Here is a 27999-nt window from a genome sequence, read left to right on the forward strand (position 1 = left end):
TATATAATGTATTAAAATTAATTGATTTGGTGTAAGTGATTTATTATCAATAACAAGTTATTTATTTCAATAACAACACATTTAAATCCTGGCTATTTTAAGCGATACGTGATTTAGACTACATAACTTATTGAAATCACTAATTGTTTTTGTCGAAGTGATTCATGATTCAATCTAAACTTCTTCTTTCGGCTTTTCCCTTCAGGGGTCCCCACAGCGAATCATCTCTCTCCACCTAACCCTATCTTCTGCATCCTCAACACTTGCACCCACTAGCTTCAAATCCTCATTAATTACATCCATATACCTCCTCTTTGGCCTTCCTCTTTGCCTCCTGCCTGGCAGCTCCATGTCCAACATTCTCCTACCAATATACTCACTCTCCCTCCTCTGAACATGTCCAAACCATCTTAATCTCGCCTCCCTAACTTTGTCCCCCAAACGTCCAACATGGGCTGTCCCTCTGATGTACTCGTTCCTAATCCTGTCCAATCTTGTCACACCCAAAGAGAACCTCAACATCTTCAGTTCGGCTACCTCAAGCTCTGACTCCTGTCTCTTCTTCAGTGTCACTGTCTCTAAACCATACAGCACGGCCGGTCTCACCACTGTCCTGTACACCTTCCCCTTGATTCTTGCTGATATTTTCCTATCACACAGAACTCCTGACACCTTTCTCCACCCACTCCAACCTGCCTGCATTCGCTTCTTTACTTCTTTCCCACTCTCTCCATTACTCTGGACTGTTGACCCCAAGTACTTAAACTCCTGTACCTTCTTCACCTCTTCACCCTGTAACCTTACTATTCCACTTCCCTCCCTTTCATTCACATGCCCCTGATTCATGCCCATGATTCAATCTAAACAACTCCGTTAAACCATGACATGATTCTTTGCAAGCGAGTCATGATTCAGATCAACATTCTATTTATTAAAGCACAAAGTTATTTTAAGTGATACATGATTCAGTTCGAAATACTCCATATTAACCATGAAATGATTCAAAGTGCTCGATGATTCAATCTCAACAATTAGGAGATTATATATTCATACGACGATTCATAACGATTCAGCCTAAATCATGTGACTTGAGAACACTCGACTCCTTCACATCTCCTGGGTGTTGTACAGTCATGAGGTTTGTGTTTGCCAGAAAGGTTTATTCAAAAAAAAAAAAAAAAGAAAGAAAACAGCTCCATCTATCGAACATGCTCTCAGTGTCACATTGTATAAGTTTATATTTCATATCATGAAGTCACTTGTTATTCTGAGACGAATCCTAACAGCCTAGATAAATAAAAAAGGCCAGACACATGCTTAGAGGTACACTGAAGCTTTTATTTGTAAGGCACCATAAATATTTCCTTACTGCAGAATCCCAGTCTTGAATAATTAAAAACAAATTTAACTTTTATTTCCCCCTCACATTTTTTTTTCTCCTTAAACCAACAAATAAAACAAAAACAGTAACATTGATCTTCAGAACACAACTGACACACTTTCCAGCAAGACTCCACACTCAAGAGTTTAACACGCATCACAAAATGAGAAGTGAAAGTAAACTTACTAATAAAAAAAAAAAAAAAAAGAGGAAATCAGAGTCAGAGCGAAAGTTTCATTTCGGATTCAAAACAAAAAGGTTAAATTTACAGCTGATGAGAAAACAGATGTTTTTGTATTTACAACTCAAACCCAACCATCATCTGGACCTCGGCTGACTACGGAGCTTTGTTAGCTTTATATCGCTCGTGAAAAGTGATTATTATTTCTTTCTTTCTTTTTTTTTTTTTTTTTAAAAAAAAAAAGGAGAACAAATACTTCAGGTCCATGAAAAGATGTGCCGATTGCTACCTAGTGTAACATCTACAGCCAATGTATTGTGTTTATCTTTCCTGAAATACAGCTACGTATTTCAATGTAGGTCTCAATCAATATACTGGACAGGCTCTCGGTCAGTCGGTCATCAAATCCGCATACACTACATTTCCTTCACAAACACACACACGATAAATGTAGCTTTATACATACAAAATGTTTACAAAAGTATATGTATATTGATATATTTATACATATTAGAAATTGTCCCTTCACAACATAAACACACACACACACACTATTCGATTGGTTTGAATCTTTCCAGTAAGATTTTGTGAACTTGTCTTACTTCCCTGTTTAAACCCCTAATATCCCCCACTGCGTAGAGATCAATTCGTCATTGAGATCAAGTGCACTCAACAGAACTACGGCAATGCAAACTTGAGGAGAGAGATAAAGATAAAGATGAAGATGAAGAAGAAAAAAGTGACCAGTATTTAAATCCTTTATACCGGTATAGAAATGAGCAGAAATGTAGGTTTAATGAAACCATTTTTTTCTAAGGCAATTTTAATTTAACATTTAATTGTAATGTGTAGATATTTTCTTTCTTTCATCCGAGCTGAATGACTACATGACAAAATGTTTAGTAAATCTTTTACATTTTTAATTTATCATCAAACACCAGCATGCTAGTGTCCTTATCAGCACAGTTGTTGATTGACAGGGTTGTATGATGACATCTAAGAGACATACACTATGTGTGAAAAACTATGCTTTTCTATCCCTATTCTAACACACACAGACACACACACACACACACTTTCCTTTCCAGACATACACACACACACACAAACACTTTCCTTTCCAGACATACACACACACACACACTTTCCTTCCCAGACACACACACTTTCCTTCCCAGACATACATACACACACACTTTCCTTCCCAGACATCCAGACATACACACACTCACTTTCCTTCCCAGACACACACACACACGCACACACACACTTTCCTTCCCAGACACACACACACACTTTCCTTCCCAGACACGCACACACACACACACTTTCCTTCCCAGACACGCACACACACACTTTCCTTCCCAGACACGCACACACACACACACACACACACACTTTCCTTCCCAGACACACACACTTTCCTTCCCAGACACGCACACACACACACACACTTTCCTTCCCAGACACACACACACTTTCCTTCCCAGACACACACACACCTTCCTTCCCAGACATGTTTCTACACAGCACACACAGCATGTTCATAATGAACTCTGCACCTTTCTTCTCTTTGCAGTCCTGTTAGATCAGAGATTAGCAATTTGACCATTTCCCTGCTCCAACAACCCCATTAAACAAACATCGATGCAGAAACCCGGAAATCCACCAACTGTTCCGTCTCCAGCCTAGGAGTCGACGAACCCTGGATTATAACATATTTGTACAATAGGTAGTAAAAGCCAAACATGACCAATACACTGTATTTTCACAACAGGCACTACATGTTCTTAGGGAAATTCTGCCCCCCTGTGGTGACATGACAGAAATAAATTCTGTTCAAAGAAAACATTTGGGGAGAAAAAGAAAAAAAAAAAAGTGCAGAAATTGTTATTCTTTAATATGATCCTGCTCTTCCAAAGGATCACACTCGAGTTTTATCCTCATTCAGCAATTTTTATGTGACGGTGAAATTCCAATCAGTGTCATAACCTGGCTTCTTTAAAACTGATTCTGCACTAAACCACATTGCTGCCATTTACGGTTGTGATTCGAACCTTTCTGTGTACGTCCTCTTTAATACGACGCACTAAAACATCACCTGTTCTTTTGTACTTAAAGAAATAAGCCATATTTGCATTCTTAAGCCTGACATCTGTCAGTTGTAAAAGATTTCTCTGTAGTCTTGTGCAAAACGGCTCTCGAGTTGCAGATTACAGCCGAACGCTGATGGCAGACGTGTCGGTTTCAGTGTTAATTTCCTTTTGTAAAGGGAGGAAAAAATGTGCATCACCAAAAAGGATCTATAAAGACCATTAATTCGTGCAGTCGTAGTTGGGTAAAAATCGATTCGTTCAGGAAACGGATTTCAAACTAAGTGCTCACTTCTGAAAGATCACAGGAGTGCAAGCTTCAAAGAATATCTCAGACTGAAAGTGCGTTCTGGTTGCGTCAAAGTAAAACTGCACTTTTTTTCTTGGGGCGGGGGGGGGGGCATACTATGAGCACAAATATACTCCGTCTTTCTGTGTATATGGCACAAATTCACCATCCACAACACACACCTAGCTGAGAGAGAGAGAGAGAGAGAGAGAGAGAGAGAGAGAGAGAGAGAGAGAGAGAGAGAGAAAGAGAGCGAGAGCGGGGGTGGGGGCGTGGGAAAGGAGGAGAGAAGATGCAAAACAATACACCTCCTTTTGCTAGCAGAAGAGGAACATGTTCTAGCTTACACACTCCATTAGTCTGCTTTTGACTGTGAGGGAAGATAATAAAATGTGAGCGTTGATATGAAACGTAAAAATAAAAAGAGAATAAAAATAAAACGACCACAATGCAGCATGCGGTTATAGGAAACTAACGACGTGGTTATTTCTGAAGCGTTTTATTCCTCTCTGACCACATCGCTTTGGCAGCTATTACATCGGAATGACACACTGTGCTGTTTATCCATTTATAATTACGCTTAATGCTGAAAATTTCAACCACTTACATGACATCAGCTATAAACAGTTGTTCCCTCATCAGTCTCTCTCTCTCTTTCTCTTTCTCTGATTTTTCGTCTCTTGCGGTTAAGACAAAAAAATATAATTACTGGGAAAGTAATCCCAAAAAAAAAAAAAAACCCTAAAGTCCTAAGACACACAAAGCAGCTAAACACATGAACTTCTAAAGTGTTTTAAAAAAAAAAACTGGAAGTGAAATGAACACACAGGATCAAGAATCTCTACACAGTGAAGCATGGTGGTGGTAGCTCAGATCATGCATGGTTGCTTCTCTGAATAACTGTCTCCTCCCCACCCTCCTACGTGATGCTACCACCACCATGCTGTCCAGTTCATAAGTAGTGAATATTTATGCAAGACATTGTACCTTAAGTCTTTTGGGGTGGAGTGGAAAAATATAAACAAGACGCTGAAATAAAGAAACGATTGATAAGACTTTGATGGAAAGAAAAGAAGTCATTTTTTCCCTAAGGGATCTTTAAAAATGATATGATTAAGATACGATAGATCTGGAATCACTTATAACGATCACGATGCGCACCTTTAACGATTTTTGAGATGCAAAATTTTATCCAGATAATAAACACAAGATAGAGCGAGCAAAAAAAAAAAAAAAAATAATAATAATTGGGTTCTACAGGTCCTCTATTAAGACATTTCTGATTTGGGTAATTGTGCTTTAACAAGATCTTCCAAACTATATCCGATTCTGCCACGTGTACATCGCGGGAATAAAGAAATAACGGATTGTCTGAGCGTCTGGAAAGAGGATCGTGTCCTCGGTTTAATCCAGAAGCTTCTGGGTTTAGACTGAGGACGAGTTCGTATGAGAAGGAGCTCTACAGGATGATATCTGAAAGTCTAACAGACTGCAGGAAGCCGTGGATCCCACAGAGGAATAATAAGAGCTCGAACAAAACCAAACACAGTAAAGGAAATCAGGGCCAGCAAAAAAAGGTAGGTTTTAACACACTGACTAAAAAGGACTTAAACGACGGCATGCATTCAGAAAAGCAAGAGGCTTTAGAAGAAGGATGCAAGAAGAAAAACAAAACAATGCAGTGTTCTCATCATTGTCTCTCTGTGCTCTCGTTGCCTCGCTGTAAGAAGCATTAAAGTGGGCTTAGTCGGATTTGTCTCCGTCGTCGTCGCGGTGCGAGTCAGCGCTGTTCGCGGCATCACGGGCGTTCTTCTCTTCCTTGGCGAGGTGAGCGTGTGACGCCAGGATGCTGGAGAGAGAGAAGAGACCCGGAGCGGTGGAAGATGAGGAGGACGAGGAAGGCAGGGTCGGGGGGTTCAAGCCCAGGGGCAAAGGGGTCATAGGCAGAGCCAAACCCTGCAGCTGAGAGAGCTGGTGGGCCTGGAGCTGCTGCTGTGCATAAAACACACCCACACACACCCACCCACACACACATACACACCCACACACACACCCACCCCATAGTTAAATAGACAAGAAACCAAAGAAAAAAAAAAAACGGAGAGGGAGAACAAATAGCCAAAAAGGGAACGAATTGAGACACAGTTGCTCCTATCTTTTTAACACATGCACACACCCGCACACACCCATACACACACACACACACACACAAGATGTGAGAGGAATAAAGCAGGCAGCCTACCCGAATTATTGAGTTCATCTCTGGTGGAGTGACCTGCTTAGCTCTCTCAATCGCTCCCAGGACCTGCTGTTGATGCTAAACACACACACACACACACACACACACACACACACACAAATACAGTTATATAACACTATGCCTATACCCACCTCTAACTCTACAACCTTAACTTCAGTATCCAGAACTTTAGTTTTTAAATAGAAACACTTGGGGAAAAAAAAATAATAAAACACCAGGATTTGATTAACAGTAGCATTGCAGTAAAAAGATGAAGTGTCTATATGCCCAGAATCGACCCTTCAAGCTGACTGGGTGTGTGTGTGGGTGTGTATATAGAAACTAAAAACATGTATAAATACGTGTCGTACCTCTTGGGACAGGTAAGGCAGCACCTGAGCACATATGGCATTCAGCCTCTTTACAATCTCAGCCTGAGGGGAAAAAACAAAACAAAACAAAAACAAGTCAATCAACACAGTTAGTCTGTGGCAACTTTCTCACACTTGTTTCACATTGTTGAGTAAAATAAAAGTACGAGCTATTCTGTAAAAGTACACGGACGACATAGTGCTGCTCCGGAATTCTCCATTCTGATTGGTCAGAACGACGACGTCTCTATAACAGCGGCTGTTGCGGTTTTCTTTTTAAATGGAAAACCATCTACAATGTTCCTGGTGATGTTTTAGGTTAGAAAATGTTTATCGTTAAACGTTTAAGTTTCCATACGAGCACTTGGAGTTAAAGCCGGAAACTTTGGTGTTATGACGACAGTCAGGAAAGACGGAGCGGTTTCTCGACGAGCTGCGTTTCTCAACTAATTGAATTTAAAAAGAGATGGACGGGGGAGAGAGAGGACTAAAATGACTTTTATAAGGCGACAGAGAACGACAGGAAGTCGTTTCATGGATGTTCCACACCCCCCGAGTCTAACTATAATCAGATGAACAACATGAAATGACAATGTTTTTTTTATAATTTCCTCAAATGTATGTGCTATAAGAAGAATAAAATCTATGCTATTTACCAACAGCATGCCCTGTGTTTAATTCCTTAATAAATATTTATTAATTATTAAAAAGCCAAAGCTTTTAGTAAGAACTAAGAAGAAAATCACGAAAGTCAAAATCCGCATTATATAATTTGACCTCCAACTATATACTAAGTCAATTCCATGAAATAGAGTAAAAAAAAAAAAATAAACAACAATACCTGCTTAATTAAGGCTAAGTTACAGTTAAACGGACATGAGGAGGTCTGAAATGACGCGATTCCTAATTTCCAATAACCTATTTAAAGGTGGGATCTCCGTTGTTTGAAAGCCAATGTTGACATTTGAAATCACCAAAACAAACACGCCCCCTAACCCAAATGGGTCCCACCCCTGTATTGATAGCTCCACCCACAAATACATACGTAACCCAGGCAACTAATGGAAAGAAATGTGTCTTTATCATAGCTGGAGGGAAGAACAATACGATTGCAGATAAACAAGCAAAAATGACACACGAGCATAATCACGCAAAGGACGACATATATTAGTTCTGTGTAACAAAGTAAAACCAACGTTACTCACCTATCGAGAAGGAAAAAAGCGCCTCGGCGTCTTAAGTAAAGTTGGCTGCATATTCACAGATTGGAGTTTCCCGAGTCAATAACTCCTGAGCTAAACGCTGTTACTAGCAAACTCCAATCTGTGAATATGCACCAACTTCCTGCTCCTTCATTTCTCTCCAGCGCTGGAAAGCTGATCCTATATTAACACGTCCTACTTCTTACCTTATCATAAGCCTTTCTTCGCTTTCTTTCTTTGTTTTTATCCTCCATGTCAATGTTAAAACCACTTTCTGCTAATCTCTCCACCCATATTGACAAGCCCCGCCCCTTTCTGCTCATTGGCTACACGTTTGTTTTGATTTTGTTTTGTTTGGCGGTCCAACACAGTTTTCTAAAGCATTTCTCAAACAACGGAGACCCCACCTTTAAGTTCTAATAATTATCCTACTACTTTACAGCAAACAGAGATATTTTCAGTGATGTCCACTTCACAATAGATCAGCTTCACATATATACGCATGCCTGGACAAACTTACCTTCGTCACACACACTCTCAGACAACACAGCAGTCTCTCACCTGTTTGTGCATCTCAATGTTGAGCCCGTATGACATCTCGTAGTACTGCAAAGGGAACAGACAGGAGGTACTGTTAAGCATGCTGGATGTTGGTATTTAGGACACAGCCCTGTGCGCACTAGACTGCACACTAGACTGCACACCGTGGGTGCAAATTTATAGACACGGAGCATCAGAACATGCGTTTTCACCGAATCAGAAACCATTAAACTGAATTGTGCATAAAGACATGATGTGTAACATGTCGTTCCCGGCACAGGCAGGACCTGGCTGTGTCCCAATCAGATTAAACCCAGAAAATACTTCAACTAGGAGCATGATGAAGTGACCACTAAGTCTACAGTTAGAGCACACTGTTTGTGTGCGTACTATATAGATGACATGTACAGTAGAACCATCCGTCTTTCCAACTGTAGATAGGACATTATTTATAATAACACACTCTGATGTTTAGAACGATTTATATTCACACCCTCCAGTGTCACCAGATGAGGATGAGGTTCCCTTTTGAATCTGGTTCCTCTCAAAGTTTCTTCCTTTATCATCTAAGGAAGTTTTTTCTCACCACAGTCACTGCAGGTTTGCTTATTAGGAATAAATACAAATAAATCAACATAAAAAATGTTGTGTTCTGTAAAGTTGATTTTAGACGAGGTCCGTCCGTCCGTCCGTCCGTCCATTCATATATTTGGAGGAAAACTATAAAGGCCGAAAGAAATTATATAAAAAGTTCCCGGCATTTAAGTGACACAGAGTTTGTCAATATTTAGAGAGAAACAAAATCTTATTTTTATCTTTAAAAATAAAAATCTTTTTACCTTATACAAATGCAAAGACAATGACTTGAAGAAAATAATCAAAATTTTGCAAATAGATAAATAATAATGATTAAAAAAAAAAAAAAAAAGTAAAAAAAAAATTTGATTTCTCAGTCCTGGTAGTTTGATCATTCATAACTGCAGTTTTCTTTCTAGATGTTAGAATATAATGATTTTACTCCTAAACTATCTTGTAGGACCAACTCTAAATTTCACCATAAAAAAAAGACTCGAATACTTTTATAAAGTTATATTTTTGACAAACAACAACAAAAACCCCTGCAGCATTTGCTTCCCACTGTTGCAACAAGCCGAGTGTTTTGCTTGGAGGCACAACATGTATTGTAAAGCAGAACGCCTCGCATCTTCCCCCGAGACACCCCCCCGTTCTGTTGCCCCGCTGCTGTTACAACGCTGCCTCGTATTGATCGGCTATAAGCTGATCGATGAGCCTGTACACTCTCTTGACTTCATATTTAAAGCCGATCCATAGAGTGTTTCAGTGTGAAGAGAAAAGAAACGCTCCAGGGTTCTGGGCCAAAGAAAAGTGTGAGATGGAGAGACGGTATGGGGGAAGGCAAGGCAAGGCACTCAAGCTGTGACGCTGATGTGTGAGACTAACAGCAGCGTACAGGAATGAGAAACTCTATTCATTAGATGTCTGGCACGGATGTGACGTATTTGTTTTGAATCTGCAGCTTTTGTTCTGCTCACGTGTGACGCAATCCAAGATATATGTAATCTGTACAAGCAGGTCCAACTGGAGAAATAAAAACAGATTGCTTTGTAATAGAGAAGAATATAAAGAGGTGTGGAAATAAACCCATTACAGTAGAAGACAAACTGATGGAGAGCCAGTTCACGGTCAGGGTCTGATTGTTTGTCTGAGGACCATCCGGTTTTCTCACAATATGATTCGATTATAAATAGATCTGTCTGTCCATTATCTATCCGTCCACAAGTCTGTCCATCCAACCGACCGTCCGCACCGTCCGTCCATCCATCCATCCGCCTGACTGTCCGTCCGTCCGTCCATCCATCCATCCGCTTGACTGTCCGTCCGTTCATCCATCCATCCGCCTGACTGTCCGTCCTTCCATCCATCCGCCTGACTGTCCGTCTGTCCATCCATCCATCCGCCTGACTGTCCGTCCATCCATCCATCCATCCGCCTGACTGTCCGTCCATCCATCCATCCATCCGCCTATCCATCAACCTGACTGTCCGTCCATCCATCCATCCATCCATCCATCCGCCTATCCATCAACCTGACTGTCCGTCCATCCATCCATCCGACCATCCTTCCTAACTGTCTGACCATCCATCTAACTGCCATCTGTCCGTCCGTCCATCCATCTGAACGTCTGTTTGTAAATACGTCTATATTTTCTAGACTAACGCATGATGTCATATCTGCTTGTCATTCACATTCACAGAGGTATCGGATGAAACGTTGCATGCTGAAAGTCTAGTGTGATCACAAGTAAAAGGTAGAGTACTTATTTCCGAACACGTCTGCAAACGCACAAGCGAGCGACACAGAATTATCCGTCCGTGTCTACCGAGTGTAATAAGCTGCACCTTCTGTGGGTCATATAAAACTGCTGGAAAAATACAATAACTGACAAATCAGATTTGAATGGTGAAGGTGTTAGACATGAAAAAGCAGCTTCAGCTTCTCTGCAGCACGCTTCATTAAACACCATTACAGATGTGCTTCCAAACTTTATGAATACGGCGACACCTGGAATCATTCTTAATAAGGTCTCCGCTAGCAGGACCATACTGATTGTTAAACGAGTCGTATTCTGGCCTTGTGAGGGGTCGAATATGGAGCAATGTTACTGCAGCTCTCAACAAATGTTCCTTAACAGCTCAGCGCTTGGTTTGCATTCTGCCGCTCATGCAAATAACGTTAGGCTAGAAGTGTCCACCAAATAAATACATGGATACGTAACACATCTGCAGTTGTGGCTTCCTGGATTAGATTCTTGAATAATGTTGAACCTCAATTCAAATCTCTGCTGAATATTAAGAGTACTGTGTGTGTGTGTGTGTGTGTGTGTGTGTGTGTGTGTGTTTTAATAGCTAGGGTTCCCCCCTTGTTTTACACAATCAGAGAAAAAAATGATAAACTGTTCGCCGATGCTCTCAAATCCTTTCATCACACGGCTTTCCTGTGTTCTGACTTGTGTGACTGAGGTGTTTACATTTCACTGATACCTGCTGCCTTTACTCATGCTAGAAGACGACAGTATTTTCAATCAGAACATTTTGCGCATAAAAAAAGTGACATTTCGAGGCTTTAAGACATTTTAAGTGACATTTTTTAGTCAGTTATTAGCTTGAGATTAGCATGAAAATGTCTATCCATCCGAGTGTCTGTACGTCCCTGCATATATCTGTACAGACGTCTATATAGATGGACAGACGTCTGTACAGATACAGATATATGCAGGGACGTACAGACACTCGGATGGATAGACAAATAGATGGACAGACAAACAGACGTCCGTATAGATATAGATAGACAGACCAACAGATTGAAAGACAGACATGAATAATAAAAAAAGATTATTAAATTGTATTTAGTACATAATAAATAGTATGCAGACATATATAAATATAAAAAAATAGGGTGCGGGACATTTTCATGCTAATCTCAAGCTAATAACTGACTAAAAAATGTCACTTAAAATGTCTTAAAGCCTCGAAATGTCACTTTTCAGTGCAAGGTAGATAAGCAGGACATTCCATTAAGCTTTCAACAGTGTCAACAACAACAACAACAACAACAACCACCACCGGTACACAGGATCCTTCACTTTTTTCAAGAATTCACAGCATCACCAGTGTGTTAAAAGTGTGTGAAAATATCATCCTTCATGGTTCTGAAGCTTGTGGACAGAAAAGTGCACATGTTCATAGCTTTGGAGGCTTTTTGAGGTAATCTCTGTTGCTAGGATACACACACACACACACACACACAAGTTTCCCTTTTCATCTACATGTGAAGAATTTACTCACCATGATGTAGTGACGCTGCATCTCTGATTTCTCTGTGGCCAGTTTATCACACTCCAGCTTTAGACTGAGAGAGAGAGAGAGAGAGAGAGAGAGAGAGAGAGAGAGAGAGAGAGAGAGAGAGAGAGAGAGAGAGAGAGAGAGAGAGAGAGAGAAAACACGCACTCAAAGACAGACAGAGAGAGAGAGAGGGAGAGAGAGAGAGAGAGAGAGAGAGAGAAACACACACCCAAAGACAGACAGAAAGAGAGAGAGAGAGAGACAAAAGTTGGGGGAGGAAAAAAGAGAGCACTTCAAGTTGTTGTTCAAGTCAACACATACAGTGAACAGAGTAAAACTTCTACAATAAGTAAATGAATAGTAATTTGGATGTGTGTGTGGGGTACTGCTGAAACGAACCGTGCCAGTGAGTATGCATATCACTCAAGCATTAAGTTACTTTACAGAGGGAAGTGTCTCTCTCTCTCTCTCCTGCCTGATCACATATTCACTCGGTTTTAACACACACACACACACACACACACACACACACACACACACACACACACACACACACACACACACACACACACACACACACACCTTCAGGCTGTCATTTCCACTTCACCTAATCCCTCTTCCTCAAGAGAGGGGGAAAAAAAAGGCTACGTTTCTATAACCATGACAACCGGGTCTCACTGCCAATGCCACCTGATTGGTCAGTACTGAACTAACGAGAACCGATAGGTCGAGAGAAGAATGCAGATGTTTATAGATATAGCGAACAAAACCGAGCGCAACTTTCTCTTTGCGACAAGTGTTAAATATAAAGCAGAGGCAGGTGAAAGCAGATCCGACATCTCAACACTCGCTTTCTCCTCTCTTCCTCCTCTTCTTTCATCGTTCCACTCGTCCGTCAGGGCTGGGTGACGTACAGCTGAAGCAGCTTCTCAAACACACTTCATCTTTCACTGACTTTGAGGAATAAAAATTGAAAAACAAAGCTTTTTGCTTCTGTGACCCACATGTTTAGAGTGGTGTGTGTGTGTGTGTGTGTGTGTGTGTATAAAGAGCTACATATAGAAATGAATGACGCTGTTCTGATAGGATTCAAAGTCTGTAGTTGATATCAGACCCATTTCACCTCAAGTGTTTGTTCATCAGCAGCTAAAATCTGTTATCAACAGCCATGAAATTGTGTGTAAGGTTCCAACTTGAGGGAAAAACACACTTTTGTTCAATTCACACTTTTTCAGAACTTTTAACAATTCACATGGTCTCAAAGCAGCTTTACAGGATTACAGAAACGATCAGATTTTAAAGTTTAAAAATCAAGTTACTTACTACACTTCTACAGTAAATGTCCTAAACTTCTAACTTTCTAATTGACTTTCATAAATATTTTTCATACCTAATTTTAAACCATTTCAGCCAATAGTAAATAAAATAGTTGTGTTTTTAAAAGCTTTCCCCGGCACAAATGCCCACGATTAGTGTCCAATAACCAACCAAACACATGATTAGACCAAAAAACCCTTGTTAATAGCAATAATAATAAAATTAATCCTTTTCACCGTAGTGCTGGAAAAAATATAAATAAAAATAAATAAAGAAATAAATAAAATAATTACTGTTAAATGGCTGCTTAACTGTGGAACTACGAGCTGATACGTAATTTAAAAAAAGCTAAGAAAAAATTATTTACAATAATAAAATAATCTTTTTTTTTTTTTATGCCACATGTTTCCTGAAACTTAACTGATCTTACGTTCAGAAAACTGACGCCACACAACCTGAACGTCAAAACGGTGTCCTACTCGACTTCTAGTGCACGCTGCATGTTTCACAACGACACGATAGCTGGGATTTATTTTTGCGAATAAATATTAAATATTTCAGATGATCAAACTTTTCATTTATTTCTTACTAGAAATGTGAAATATTGCGATACGCAGCACTGCACATCATTTGTTTAAAATAAAAATGGTCATGTTTCCTGATTTGTATGACCTGCTGCTTTTGTCCCCTCTGTGTGTGTGTGTGTGTGTTTGTGTAAAGCTTCAGGCTTATTATTATTCAAATCCAAAATATACAAGTAAAATCTAAGTACATAGGTAAATGTTCCAATAAAGAAGTCATTTAAATACAATTTGAATTTTACACTCCGGTAGAAATCCTGGCTCACATACCTGTGATATTGTGCTTGGAGAAACTGGAACTCGTCTTTAATGCGGTCGCAGGAGTCCGAGGTGGTGAACTTTAGCGGTTGTGCTGATTGAGATGCGGCCTGGAAAAGAGGAAAAAGTAAGACTTTTAGGATGTTTGAGGCACTCTGATGTGCAGTACGATCATAATAAACCTTTGCTTGGGGTGTAAAATTCTTTTGCAGCTCATCTAAAGCCCTATTCGGACGGGATTAGTTTTACGTGGGGACGTGGGGGTAAAGTAATTACCACCAGAGCGTCTCGTGATTTTAGTCCCGTCCGAATGTGCCATCTCGGTAATCATTACGGACAATAGCCCTATTCGGACGGGATTAGTTTTACGTGGGGACGTGGAGTAATGCAATTTTACCTCAGGACGTCTGTAATATTAATTGGCCAATTCGCATGAGACAAGACATCTCAGTAAAACTAGCAGAAGTGGGAGGGGTAACTCGCTTTACTCACCACAGTAACCTCCTTGTCGTCATGTGCGCATGACGTTGCTTCCTGTTATCACGTGCGCAAAAAGACAACATGGCGCCTCCATGCTTGCAAAACGCGCCAAAAACTACTTTTAAACAGGAAACGACGGAATTTTACCGTACATATTTACAGTGGGTCTATTCGGATGGGATTAGTATTACCTGAGGTCATTTTTCCGGACCTTTTTACAGAAGGTAAAAGTCGCCGTAATCTTTACTGACATTGTCCGTAATGATTACAGAGATGGCACATTCGGACGGGACTAAAATCACAGAGAAGCTCTGGTAATAATTACTTTACCCCCACGTAAAACTAATCCCGTCCGAATAGGGCTTAAGACACACAGAAATAACCTGACATTGTTAATGCCTTCCTGGACTGCTGCGGTACTCAGAGATCACTTTGAAGACCACGGCGTTAAACATGAGTTACGTTAAAACATTAGGCTGTTAAAAATACATGAAAATTCTGGAGAAAGCATTTACAAAATATAAACAAGGACAAGGAGGGAGAATCAACAAGTCGGTGACTCATTGAATCAGTGAATCGATTCATCACTGAATGAATCCATCATATTGGACAATCCTCGTTCGAAATGCAGTGTTTAACATTTTAAAAATAGATTAAAAAAAGTGTTAATGAAATTCACTATACAGTTGTTTACAAGTATTGATATTACTGAATAAAGATTCTGTTAATGAATCATAATATTTATATCGCATTATTCCCAAATTATATTCCACATCTCTGATATTATTATCCATAAACACAATAAATGTCCAGCTCTGTTTAAAACAGCCTTAAATAACTGATTAATGAAAACGTCACCAGCAAGCGCTCATGTACGAGGCACAAAATATCAGCTTTGTTCTTTCTCAAAATTTGATTTGATTTTTATTTATGGAGTCCGACTGAACGCGTCTGCCAAACCATCATCCCTGCATGTGCAGAAATCTGATGGCACACGAATGTGTATTTGCTGTGTAGGCCAAATCTGTGTGTGTGCGCGTGTGTGCAGTAAAGCAGTTTATCCCCTGCAGTGTTCTGTTGTGTAGCCCAAAGCTTCTCCTCTGGGAGCCCATTGTTCCTCTAAAAACACACACATACACACAAACACTTTGTTTCTCTCTCCCTCTCTCGCTCACACACACCACTTTCTCTCTCTCACACGCTCACCACTCTCTCTCTCTCTCTCACACACACACACACACACACTTACCACTCTCTCTCTCTCTCTCATACTCACCACTTTCTCTCTCTCTCGCTCACACACACTTTCTGTATCTCTCTCACACTCTCTCTCACACACACCTGCGCAAATGAGGATCTTTTATGGTTAACAACCGCAAAGCCTGCAGCACTGTTGTAACACACACACGTTTCGTGTCATTCTGGCAGAGAATAGGGTTTCTAATGGAATTAAAAGGTCACACATTCACAACCCACATTTGCTAAAACGACACTTTTACATTCACAGGTTGAAGTCTTACAAATGCTGAAGACTGGAATCCCAAAATGTTCCACTCATCATTATGGTCTCCGCTGGGGCTGGATTAAATCCTCAGCAATGCCACCTTGCGTTTTATTCACCTGACTAAAAATGACATCCGATTGTAAACACTTTCTTCGCATTTGAATATTAACACAATGCCAATGCCACAGTAACACACACCCTGTTACCTCAAGCAAAGTAAACTCCATGGAAACAAAACCATAGTGTGACCAAGGCACAGGATCCCATTCAGTCCTACACTCATCTGAGACTTTTACTCATCCACTCATGTCTAACTGGATCTTATCCTGATGCTATCAGAGCACAATGTAAAACTCCACCAGCTCTTATTTCAGCTTCAGCTGAATCCCAGATATTCCCCATCTACACTCACTGCAAAGGGAAGCGACATCACACGGACACAAACACACACTGGAGCTCCAGAGGAACGTCTGTAATTCGACTATAGCGGGTAAAAAAAAATAAAAAATAAAAAATACAATTTGTTTAAGAAAGCCATTTAACACTACCATAAACCAGCAGAGGAATAAACTGAATTCATTCATAACAGTGTAAGCTACAAAAAAAGGGTTGCTTAATACTGTGAAAGAAAACAATGACCATTTTCATGCGTGTGTGTGTGTGTGTGTGTGTTTTGACCTGTAGAAGGTTGTATAAGTGGAAAGTAAGAGAAGGTGTGTGTGTGTGTGTGTGTGCGCGCTTTGACCTGTAGAAGGTTGTATATGGGAAGAGAAGAGGAGTGTGTGTGTGTGTGTGTGTGTGTGTGTGTGTGTGTGTGTTGCTAGGGGATTCCACTGAAGCCCTCAGTAATCCCACTCCTGCTCCACTACCATTAGAAATCAATTAGAGAGCCACACTGCAAAAAATCATCAGCCTCACCTGTGACCCACATACACTCCTGCTTCAAAGAAAGGAACGAAAAAGAATGAGATGAAGAGAGAGAGAGAGAGAGAGAGAGAGAGAGAGAGAGAGAGAGAGAGAGAGACAGAAAGAGTATATGTGTGTGTAGAAAGAACGAAGGGGTGACTGAATGAAGGATGGAAAGATTGAGATTGCTGTTTTCCTGCAAGCCTTTTTCTCATGCTAATGAAGGGCTTTGGCCTGTGTGACCCAGACATCTGCTGCTGCACTGTGTCAAACACACACAAACACACACACACACACCTCCATGTTCTTCAAGACCCCTTTGTTTCATTAAATAAGGGCGCTGAGCTCTGTGTGCGTGTCGGAAAAGAGAGGGGAGGGGAGAGAGACACTTTCACAAGAGAAAATCTTTGAGTAATTACTCTTTTTGAACGCTGCCTGCGTGTGTGTGTGTGTGCGTGTGTGTGTGTGCGTGTGTGTGTGTGCACGCCATGCTTTGACAGGATGACTGATCTCAGTGCAATTATTGCTTCTGGTGTGTGTGTGCGCACAAAAACGTTGTCAGGACTATCAAGACTGTGTACAGAGTAAGCTATGGTACTCAAACCTTTTCACTATGAACAACTCTGTGTGTGTGTGTGTATGCGTGTGTGTGTGTGTATGCGCACAAAAACATTGCCAGGACTATCAAGACTGTGTACAGAGTAAGCTATGGTACTCAAACCTTTTCACTATGAACAACTCTCTGTGTGTGTGTGTGTGTGTGTGTGTGTGTGTGTGTGTGTATGCGCACAAAAACATTGCCAGGACTATCAAGACTGTGTACAGAGTAAGCTATGGTACTCAAACCTTTTCACTATGAACAACTCTGTGTGTGTGTGTGTGTGTATGTGTGTGTATATATGTGTGTGTGTTCCTCCACAGAACCGCTTTAAAGGAGCGACATCTTGATTTGCGTCAATCTTTTCGAATGCAAGTAATAGAAACTTCTGCCTAATTCCTGTAGTGTAAGACGAATAAAACGCTTCACGGTGCTCTTCGTATCAGTCCACAGAACCCTGACAATCTGTGGACGCTTATCTTTCTAGAAACGGCTCTAAGATGCTGCTGATGTTTCACACGACTTTCCAGAAGACGCATTCGGTACAACTGGTTCAGGAGACCGAGACCAAATCACCTCACAATCAAAAATACTGACTGAGAAATGTTTAATCCCCCTGAGACAAGTGTATGATGCTAGCAGAGTATGGAGTGGAGAAAGATAAAGAAGGAAGAAGAGGTGAAGAAAGTGGTGAAGAATCTGATGGAGAAGAAGAAAGTGATTAAGAAGGAGAAGAAGCAGGAATAGGAGAAGGTGAAGGAGGAGAAAAGTGAGACAGAGGAGAAGGAGGAGGAGATGAAGAAGGTAAAAAAGGAAGAGAATCTGAAGGAGAAGAAGAAAGAGATTAAGAAGAAGGAGGAATAGGAGAGGGTGAAGGAGGAGAAAAGTGAGACAGGAGAAGAAGGAGGAGATGAAGAAGGTAAAAAAGGAAGAGAATCTGAAGGAGAAGAAGAGAGAGATTAAAAAGAAGAAGAAGAAGAAGCAGGAATAGGAGAAGGTGAAGGAGGAGAATAGTGAGACAGAGGAGAAGGAGGAGAAGGTAAGAAAGGAAGAGAATCTGAAGGAGAAGAAAGTGATTAAGGAGAAAAAAGGAAGGAGGTGGTGGAGGAGACAACGGTAAAGAAACGAAAGGAGGAGAAGCAGGGAATAGGAAAAGGCGAAAAAGGTGAAAAAGGAGACAAAGAAGAAGAAAAATGAAAGGATGATGAAGATGAAGAACAAGAAAGTAGTACCAATTCAGCTCAGTATTTTTTTTAATGAAGGATTTAACATTAAATGGATTATCCATTATTAATTTATCCCTAATGAGCGAGCCACAGGTGACGGAGGAGAGAAAAGATCTCCGATACGATACGAGGAAGAAACCTGGAGAGGAACCAGACTCATCCTCATGAGTGTGTGAGATTAGAAATTTCTTCTCTTCTGGATCTGTACTAGATTTCTGCTGCTGGTCTGAAACATCTGATCAGGTTTTTTTTTTCTAAGAACACAGACTCTTAAATGGCTATAAGGGATTACATCAGTCCCATAAAATATTCAACACCAGGAGCTCTGCACGTCTCAAACGGTCTAGGATTCGAGTCTGAATCAGGTGTGAAGAACAGGATCGGTGCAACGGCTCAAGTTACTTCCTGTCTTGATGCCAATAAAAAAATAAATAAATAAATAAAACACAACAACAGACTTTCACAGGACTGAAGATGTTGGATTTGTTCACCTTTGTGGCATGAATGCTTGCACTGAGAAAATAAAACGTTTTGCAAACCCGTGTGTGTGACGCAGGAAGTGACACAAATGGGCCAACGGGACAGAAGGAAGTCTTAAATGTGAAAGCAAACCTGAGATTAAAAGCCCCTCCTCCTAATTGTGATTTTGACACGTCTCACACACACGCTCACCAAAAATACGCTCGTTATATCCGTTCGTCACGTCCTTCGTCACAGGGGAACTGTACGTTTCTTTACTGGTTATCTTTCACATGGTCAAGTGAATGTTTAAAAGGCAGTTTAACGTGGAATTGGACCAACAATTGAAAAAAATAACCTACATATATACAATTTTAAATGAAAGATAAAGCCCTGCGTGTAGAATCCATTCTGCAGGCTTAACAATTCCACCCCAGTGTAGAGATTGGTACAGTTTCCCTTCCTGACAGAACACGCAGCTCTACTGAGGAAATGATCTTTTTACTAGCAGATCTCAGCTAGTAATTAAGGACTTATTCACACGTCTGTTTCCGAGAAGTAAACGCTCTAAACGAATGACGTGCTGAACGGCGTCTTGTAAGGATCTTAGGAACCGAAGGCAAAATAGTGTGAAGTGTTTTAAGGAGATGCAAAGAAAAGAATTTTATTTTAAATACAGACATACAGTACAGCTCGCTCGTCATTTTCTTCTGGTTCTGCGAGCACACACACACACACACACACAAAGACACAGACACACGGAGGACAAGTGAAAGAAAGGAAGTGGGAGAGATGAAATGGGAGGTCTGCATGCGTCTCAGTTTGTGTGTGTGTGTGTGTGTTTAGTGCTGATGGGGACCATGGGGGATTAACCTCCTGTCCTGTTACGGGGGGGGTTTGTAGTACGGTCACAGGGCAGCGGTGTTAATTCAACCAGCCTTAATAATGTCCTCTGGTGCTGCCCTCAGCCCTCCCCCTACAACACACACACACCCGAGGCTCATTACTTCTGTGTGTGTAAGGGGGAGCGTGTGCGTGCGTGTTTATGTGTGTGCGCACGAGACTGTGTCGTGTGCTTGTGTATGTCTTGGAAAGACAAAAGAGCAAGCAAACCCCCCTCAGTGTACATGCTGAGAAGGTATGATGGAGAAAAACAGCTGGAGGGAGGGAGGGAGGGAGGAAGGGAGGATAAATGTGTGTAGGTTGTGCACTACAGGCGATGAAGCTTTTAGCACGCAGCTGGATAGGTGTAAGTGTGTGTGCATGTGTGTGTGTGTGTGCGTCGCGGGTTTGCGATCGCATATTCAAAGCCGTTTTCCGCAGCTGAACGACTGCAGGGTTGCCAGATTTTTCTTGAGTAAATGCATCAGTGATGTGTTTTCAAATAATGTCTTGATCACTGCATTTAATACAGGGACTTGAGATTAAGTTTGGAAGAAAAAAACAAAACCCCAACATAAATAAATAAATAAATCAGGGATAGAAAATAAGGACTACAGAAGAAAACACAGCCAACTATTACACTGCATACCAAACAACTCATTTTTGCATAGCGTCAGTGCTAGGGCTGGGTATCAAAAGGAATTTTCCGGTTCCGATTCCGGTTCCAGTTCTTCCTTACGATTCCCGGTTCTGATTCCGATTCCATAATAAAAGAAATGTGAAAAACAATGCACAATACTTAAACAATTCCATTTGTGTTTATTAATCACTCTTTAAATATTTTAAACAGAGCATTTCAATACATATCAATTTAAATAAATCCAACATCAAATTTAACATTCAGAATTACAACTTAGCAAAACAGTTAGCAATTTTTCTGAAGAGAAATGAACATGTCTGCTTTCTCTGGGAGAAGACGAGACCTTTCCTGGCTTATTGTATCTCCAGCTGTGGAGAAAACCCTCTCAGAGGGACTTAAGTAAAGTTGGCTCCATATTAACAGATTCGAATTTCCCGAGTCAATAGCTCCTGACCTAAACACTCTTATTACACAAATAAAGCCTCTTTTTTATCGTAGTAATGTAGAGAGGCAGCTACAACGCAGCTACAACCCAAGTTTCCTCAATATCAGCTTTCCTCCGCGGTGGACAAAATACACAAGTCTCTATGTGCGAACACCTAAGAGACAGATTCCAAGGGACCGTCAGCAAAGTGCAAAACCCGAAAAAAAAAAAAAACAGTCAATAACTTCACTGTAATACACTGTACTGTCACCAAACTCAGATCACACATCACTGATGTCCTGAGTGTTGTACTACAACATTTATTTTTGGAAAATGTGTTTTTGTTTTTTTGTTTTTTTTAATGATGGGGTAGATTTGCTTCCTTGTTGTAGCTTTGGAAATTAATCCACACTTTTCTTTAGACATGTTTAACACAAAGCGTACCTCAGCACAGCAGCGCGAGTGACTGATTTCTGTGGTAAGCTGTGTTAATTTGGTTGCGTGACTGTAAAACAATGAATATACATGAGGTAAGACATGGCTATTTAAAGTGACCGCTCCCAGCGCTTTGCCAGTCATCGCATCAGAACCGCGTTTGGAACCGAAACCGAAAAATCCGCGCGGTTCCGGTTCCTGTTAAAAAACAGAAGCGGTTCTGCATAAGAACCGGTTCTCGGTTCCCAACCCTAGTCAGTGCACATTCTTCACAAGCACTGCCACTTTATGACTTTAATTCTAACTATTGTTCATTTATTTCTCTCTCACACACACACACACACACCCACACACACACCTCATCATACATCTCTAACCTATAGCCTTGAACTGACCGGATAAATTTTACAGTTAATCTGTACAGAGAGATCAGACTCAGTGTGTAAATAACCTAAGAGCTGTGTGGATACGATATTCCTTCTTTACTATATGTGATTTTTGTGACTTATTGTGCAGTTTAAAGTTTTGTTTAAGTCCCTGTTCTCCCTGTTGAACTTGTGTTGTGGCTGTTGGGAAAGCAAATGTAATAAAATGCTCAATTCTCGGCTCGGCGCTGCCCAGCTCGCTCGGCTCGGCGCTGCCCAGCTCGCTCGGCTCGGCGCTGCCCAGCTCGCTCGGCTCGGCGCTGCCCAGCTCGACTCGCATTCCTCACATCTACTCTATTCGACTCACTTTATTCTACTCAGCTCAATTGAGGCTATTTCACTTTACTCCTATAATCAAATTAATGCTAAGTGCTACTTTGATAACTGCTGGTATTATGAGCAGCTACAGGAATTTGGTGTCACTTGTTGAATTATTGCACTCCTTAGATTCTAATGCGTTATACACAATTTAATGGCACGTAATAAATAGTAAAACGGTGTAAAACATGTTGCTCGGTGGATGACGTTGTTCAGCACCTTGTTTTAAATGCCTTTTTTATTAATTTATATTGGTATTTATATATTTTAATATAAATATAATAGATGAATATATTTCCATAACCTAAAAAGAAATATTTAATTAATTTATGCAAAACAAACAAACAAATAAATAATTTAAAAAAAATATCTTTTTTTTTTGCCATATCAGTCTAGAGAGCCCTCGACTAGTTTTGGCCAATATTTTACCTTTTTTTTTTTTTTTTTAAACTTCCTTTTCCACTTCATGTCCATGGGAAGAGAATGCTCCCTACTATAATAAAAAAAAAAAAGACACAAAGCTATCCAGGCCTCCATATATGATCACACACCCCCCCACAAGTGTGTGTAGCAATCAGTCTTCCGTCTAAATGATGCCTGCAGACTTCAGAACATTTGTCTACGCAGACATCAGTGTCATAGGCAGCTATAAACAAGAAATATGAAGATGTGACCTCTTGATCACTGCAGGCTCATAAACATAGCTCAAGCCACCACCTTCTTCCTAACCAGCTAGATGCAGTAAACACCAGCAGAACTGACAATTGCACTATAATCATCATTACAGCAGATCATTTCTGCACAAGGCGAAGCTTCAGCCTCTCTAATCGATCGCATACTGAACTGCGGATTGCGGTAATGCGTTTTGTACAGCATGTTTTATTCATGACTCTAAATCATTTGTCAGAGTAGATATTGTTCAATTCTAGGGTGAAGATTTTGGCATAATCAGAATAGGGATGCTGAACAATTACCAAATGTAGAATTAAGCATTTCTGTATAGAATATTAAGGAATCAACATCGTGATATATCAGTATCAATTATCACTAGAGTACTGGATAAAGGATAAAACAATTCACTTAGAATATAAATCCTTTGTGTGCCGCTCATGAGTTCAAATAGCATCTTGATGACTGACATTTAAATCCAAGCACTTACCTTAATGTTTGAGAAAAAAAAATAAAAAAATCAGGGATAGAAAATACAGACTGTCGGAAGAAACAGCGCTTTTTCTCTTTGTTGACAAAGGCAACACAAGGCAACATAAAAGCCTGTCATGTTTACTCTTTACCTCATAAAGAGCTCGCAATGACATCGTTTTCAACCGAACGTTAAAGTGAGAGGAAACAACCCTGGACGCCTCCATGAAAGTGAGATGAAACAACCCTGGACGCCTCCATACCAAACTTAAGTGCTTAAACAAACAGTGCAGTAGTAACGTCTTGGTTAAAATGAATTGTGTTAATGTTACTCAATTCAAATCACGTGTACACATTTTAATTCAACAGACCTTTCCACCTCTTCACAGTTCCACTCTATACGGCGCAAAATCTGTATCGGTTTATAGATTTAGTCAGATAGGTCAGAACAGATTTCAGACATGGCCTCGGTAGCCTTTCAAACATGACACACTGAAAGTCCAATCTCTTTTTGCGTTATTTGTTTACACAGGAAACAACCACGGGCAGGACCGGGCAGGAAACAGGAACAGCAAATCCTCTCAAGCGGAGGCCTTTCAACAGCCTGCTTAAAGCTTAACAATTTACCCAGCAGCCTCACAAGGCCCTTTGGCTAACCTCTAGAGCAAAGAATCAGCCAGACTGAATCCACATTCTTCCTTCTCCGTTCTACAAAGCCAGCTGACTTGCAGAAGGTCAAGATTTAACCGTATTTCCATTCCATCCGTTTGTCCTAATCTTGAATTCAACGCAGGAATTGGAAATCTCGTGGTTTAATCGTGAGGTCGAGGCAGATACTTACACCGGCTGCAGAGCCAAATTACAGATTTTGTGATGTGGAAAGTATGCGCAGTAATGAAAGAGATTAGATCCTTTTTTTTTAAATGGCCTGGGGTTTTCCCATCACATTTAGCTTGGAATGACAACAAGGACTGTGAAAGATTTGCTTAATCAGTGTTTAGTCCCTCTAATCCCTTGGTTTGAGGTTCCATACATTATCTTACTGCAAATAAAAAAGACTTGAGTCAAACTGACAGTTGGTGAGCTCAGTGAATTACTGCTCAAATCCATTATATTCTTAGGTTGTACACGTTGCATTATATAACATATTATACTGAATAAGTCACACTTTTTCTGTTTTTTTCCATAACACAACATCTATCCATCCATCCATCCATCTACCCACCCATCCAATACATCCTCTGTACCACTGATTCTACACAGAGCCTCAGGAAACCTGGAGCCTATGCCAGGGCAGCCATCACTTACACACTAGACAAATTCAAGATGCCAATCAGCCTACAACAACATGTCTGGTTTCCTCCCCCAGTCCAAAGACAGAGTGCCCAGAGGAAACCACTAAATAATAGAGAGAACAAAAAAATTAAAACTCCACACACAAGATGGAGGCAGAAATCGAACCCCCAACACAAATGTGTTAAACCACCATGAAGCCCATACCACAACAAACTGTTTTTTGTTTGCCTTATTAACTTAAAAAAAAAAAGAAAAGAATAAAGATACTGCTTTGTAGTTCTGCTGTATAGCAGATAATATGTAGGTTATTTTAATCAGAAGAATTGAAACAAATCGGTGGTGTGAACTATAAGCTATTCATTACAAATACTACCAGCTACGACAGCACACACCACCAAGCAAGAACATTCATATCAATGTCATACAACTGGAGCTCTTGAGTTGGACAACGGATCCTGAGCACTAGTTAAATAATGGAAGAAAAAAAAAACAAAAACAAACTTAACACGTTAACAAGGAGAGAACCCGACATATCGATAAATTTTCATAGAGGGCACAAAAACATTTTGCTATATGAGCCTGTGATTGTTCTTTTACCCCTTTCATCTGCCATACAGTCTTATATCACTTATATCATCTACCACTTTTGCACCTGGTCAGTTATTATCACCTGCTATTCTGCAACAGATTCTAGTTGGTAGGTGCAAATCTCGAGGCGCTCGTATCGTTATAGAGGATATAAGCACCTTTCTTTTAAAGGCTCCGATTTTCGTGCCTCCGAAAGCTTTCTTCGGATAATGGCGTGTGATTTCATGTAAAAATGTGACATAATACAGAACAGAAATTTATCCTTTAAACTGAAGCCAGAATGGCAGATTCTTTCAGAAACTTCAGGACAAAGCGAATTCAGGAGAACAATTTATTACTACCCGAGAAAGGAAAACCGTCAGCCGGAAGCTGGAGTGAATTTAAAATGCAAATGGAATTCCTTCGAATTCTTGGGTGGCCTGAAATGAACCGTGCTTGCAGGTGCAGCTCGAGCCAATTCCCCTCATTAATTACCAGTCTCTTTAATGACCTTGTGTTTGTATACAAAGCTTGGTCTGTGTTGCAGGCTGGAGACCCCAAGAGAGCTTGACACCAACATAACCAACATCAGGGGACTCAATAAAGAACACAGTGCTGCATTTGGGGAGCCTCACTGATGGAAAAGAAGCATGAAAAGCTGTGCTTGGGGAAAAAAGGGAAGTACACTTAACCTTTTCAGCCTTTAATCAGCATCTTTGTCTGTCCTAAACAAAAATGAAGTGGCCTCATTGCTTCACTGGACCGCCGTTAAGCCTTTGTGAAAGAAAATGGTCGCCTACAACACGTGAACCTCAACTTTACTATATATATATATATATATATATATAAGCTTGGAAAAATCTGATGAACGACAGAGTGTCTGGGTTTTTTTTTTTTAAATCGCCTATATGTTATATAGTAATATCTTACACTTTCCCTCAGACTAACTTGTAGACAAAGCAAATGAAGCTTATTCTACTCACTTATTGCGCTCTTACATTGCACAAGTGTTTGGCTTAATGCCAGTGTTTACATTTCCAGCATTTAGCAGACGCCCTTATATCCAGAGCGACTTACATTATTTAATTTATATACAACTGAGCAATTGAGGGTTAAGCGCCGTGTTCAGGGGCCCAACAGCGGCGGCTTAGAGGACCCGGGATCGAACTCACAACCTTCCGAATGGTAGGCTGACACCTTAATCACTAAGCTACCACATGCACCAGTGTTATTCCTTTTCTATGCTCCAGCACGTAGTAAATCCAAGTCGAAGCGTTAAATACAGATTTCCTCCATGTTCTTCTTGACCAGAAGATGAAACAGCTTTACTAAAACTGCGAACGATGCCCTTTAACAAACCGGCACCCAGTCAAGGTGTATTCCCACTTCGCATGTAGTGTCCATGAGACAACCTCCAGATGATGAAGATGAAGATGAAGATGAAATGAATACAGAAATGCAAATCTCTGAGCAACAGGAAATTGTTGTTTGTTTGTTTTTTAATGAATATACACCTGCCTTGTGTTCACATGTGAATCTGCACTGATGCACTGTTTCCCCAACGTGTGAGCTATTCTGCAAAAGGTTTTTTTATGAAGAAATCCAGAACCAAATTATTCAGGAAGTGTTCTATTATTCCACTATAATGGATGCACATAACAAACGAAACGGATGAATTACGGATAGTTAAATACTGTAAAATGTTTTGCACAGAACTGCATTTAAATCATTTATGGAAAGATTTAGATCATGTGATCCTGGTTAGAAAGATAAGAGAGATTTGAATGGATTAAATGGTACAATTAGCTCGTACTTACCGAGTGCCTGGCTTGTGGAAACATCATGTCAGTTTCTTGGTGTTTCTTTCTTCTCCAAGTGAAACTGAACCCGAATCCTCGTGATTATTATGGGGTTGTAAAAAAAAAAAAAAAAAAAAAATTACCTCAGATTTCTTTGGAATGTTCTAGAAATGAAAACAGGCGCGTGCACAATCTGTTAGCACGACTAGCCTTCGGCTAACAACTAACTTCAGCTAAGCTAAGCTAGCTTTGCTCGACCAAACCAGCAGGATCACACAAAGCTTAGAGCAAAAAAAAAAAAAAAACAACAACAACAAAATTGATGTTTCTTTGAGGACAATCCAGCTGCTAGGGAAATGATTAAACACAAACACAATGCGGGTGTAAAAAAAAACAAACAAAACAAAACAAAAGCAAAAACCGTGTAAAACTGCTCACACAAGGATTAAAAGTTGACTGATCCACTAGGTTTAAACGCTTCCTATATTTATCCGTGTGTCTTTATCCGGTTCTCCGGCTAAACGTGAGATGCGGGATGTTCTCGGCGTTCTGAAGGCCCATTTTAGATGTCAAACGGATTAGATT

The 27999-nt window shown here is 40.4% G+C and overlaps 2 protein-coding genes across 3 annotated transcripts in view; one reads left to right on the forward strand and one right to left on the reverse strand.

Annotated features, from left to right (window-relative positions):
- plpp2a (phospholipid phosphatase 2a) overlaps positions 1 to 27999 on the forward strand; it is a 227450-nt gene that overhangs the window by 72426 nt on the left and 127025 nt on the right. The gene's annotated exons all lie outside the window — the stretch shown is intronic.
- On the reverse strand, positions 1801 to 27988 carry chico. 2 transcript variants are annotated; one of them, XM_060870457.1, is made up of 7 exons: positions 27433 to 27988; positions 14328 to 14425; positions 12163 to 12226; positions 8318 to 8362; positions 6555 to 6617; positions 6187 to 6261; positions 1801 to 5936 (listed from the first exon to the last, which is right to left on the reverse strand). In XM_060870457.1, the coding sequence occupies exons 1-7, from the start codon at positions 27457 to 27459 to the stop codon at positions 5688 to 5690; spliced, it is 621 nt and encodes a 206-aa protein (XP_060726440.1). In that variant the 5' UTR covers positions 27460 to 27988; the 3' UTR covers positions 1801 to 5687. The 2 variants fall into 2 exon arrangements, with proteins under 2 accessions (XP_060726440.1, XP_060726449.1); XM_060870466.1 differs by having other exon boundaries at positions 1801 to 5933; positions 27433 to 27983.

Source organism: Tachysurus vachellii, chromosome 1, assembly GCF_030014155.1.
Source record: "Tachysurus vachellii isolate PV-2020 chromosome 1, HZAU_Pvac_v1, whole genome shotgun sequence".
NCBI classification, from domain to species: Eukaryota; Metazoa; Chordata; class Actinopteri; order Siluriformes; family Bagridae; genus Tachysurus; species Tachysurus vachellii.

Bases quoted from the DNA above. Each gene is read 5' to 3' on its own strand.
- chico (XM_060870457.1), bottom strand. From the start codon at position 27,459: ATGATGTTTCCACAAGCCAGGCACTCG. The intron at 14,426-27,432 runs GTAAGTACGAGC...CCTCTTTTCCAG, and splicing joins TTCCACAAGCCAGGCACTCG to GCCGCATCTCAATCAGCACA. The intron at 6,262-6,554 runs GTACGACACGTA...GTGTGTGTTTAG, and splicing joins TGCCTTACCTGTCCCAAGAG to CATCAACAGCAGGTCCTGGG.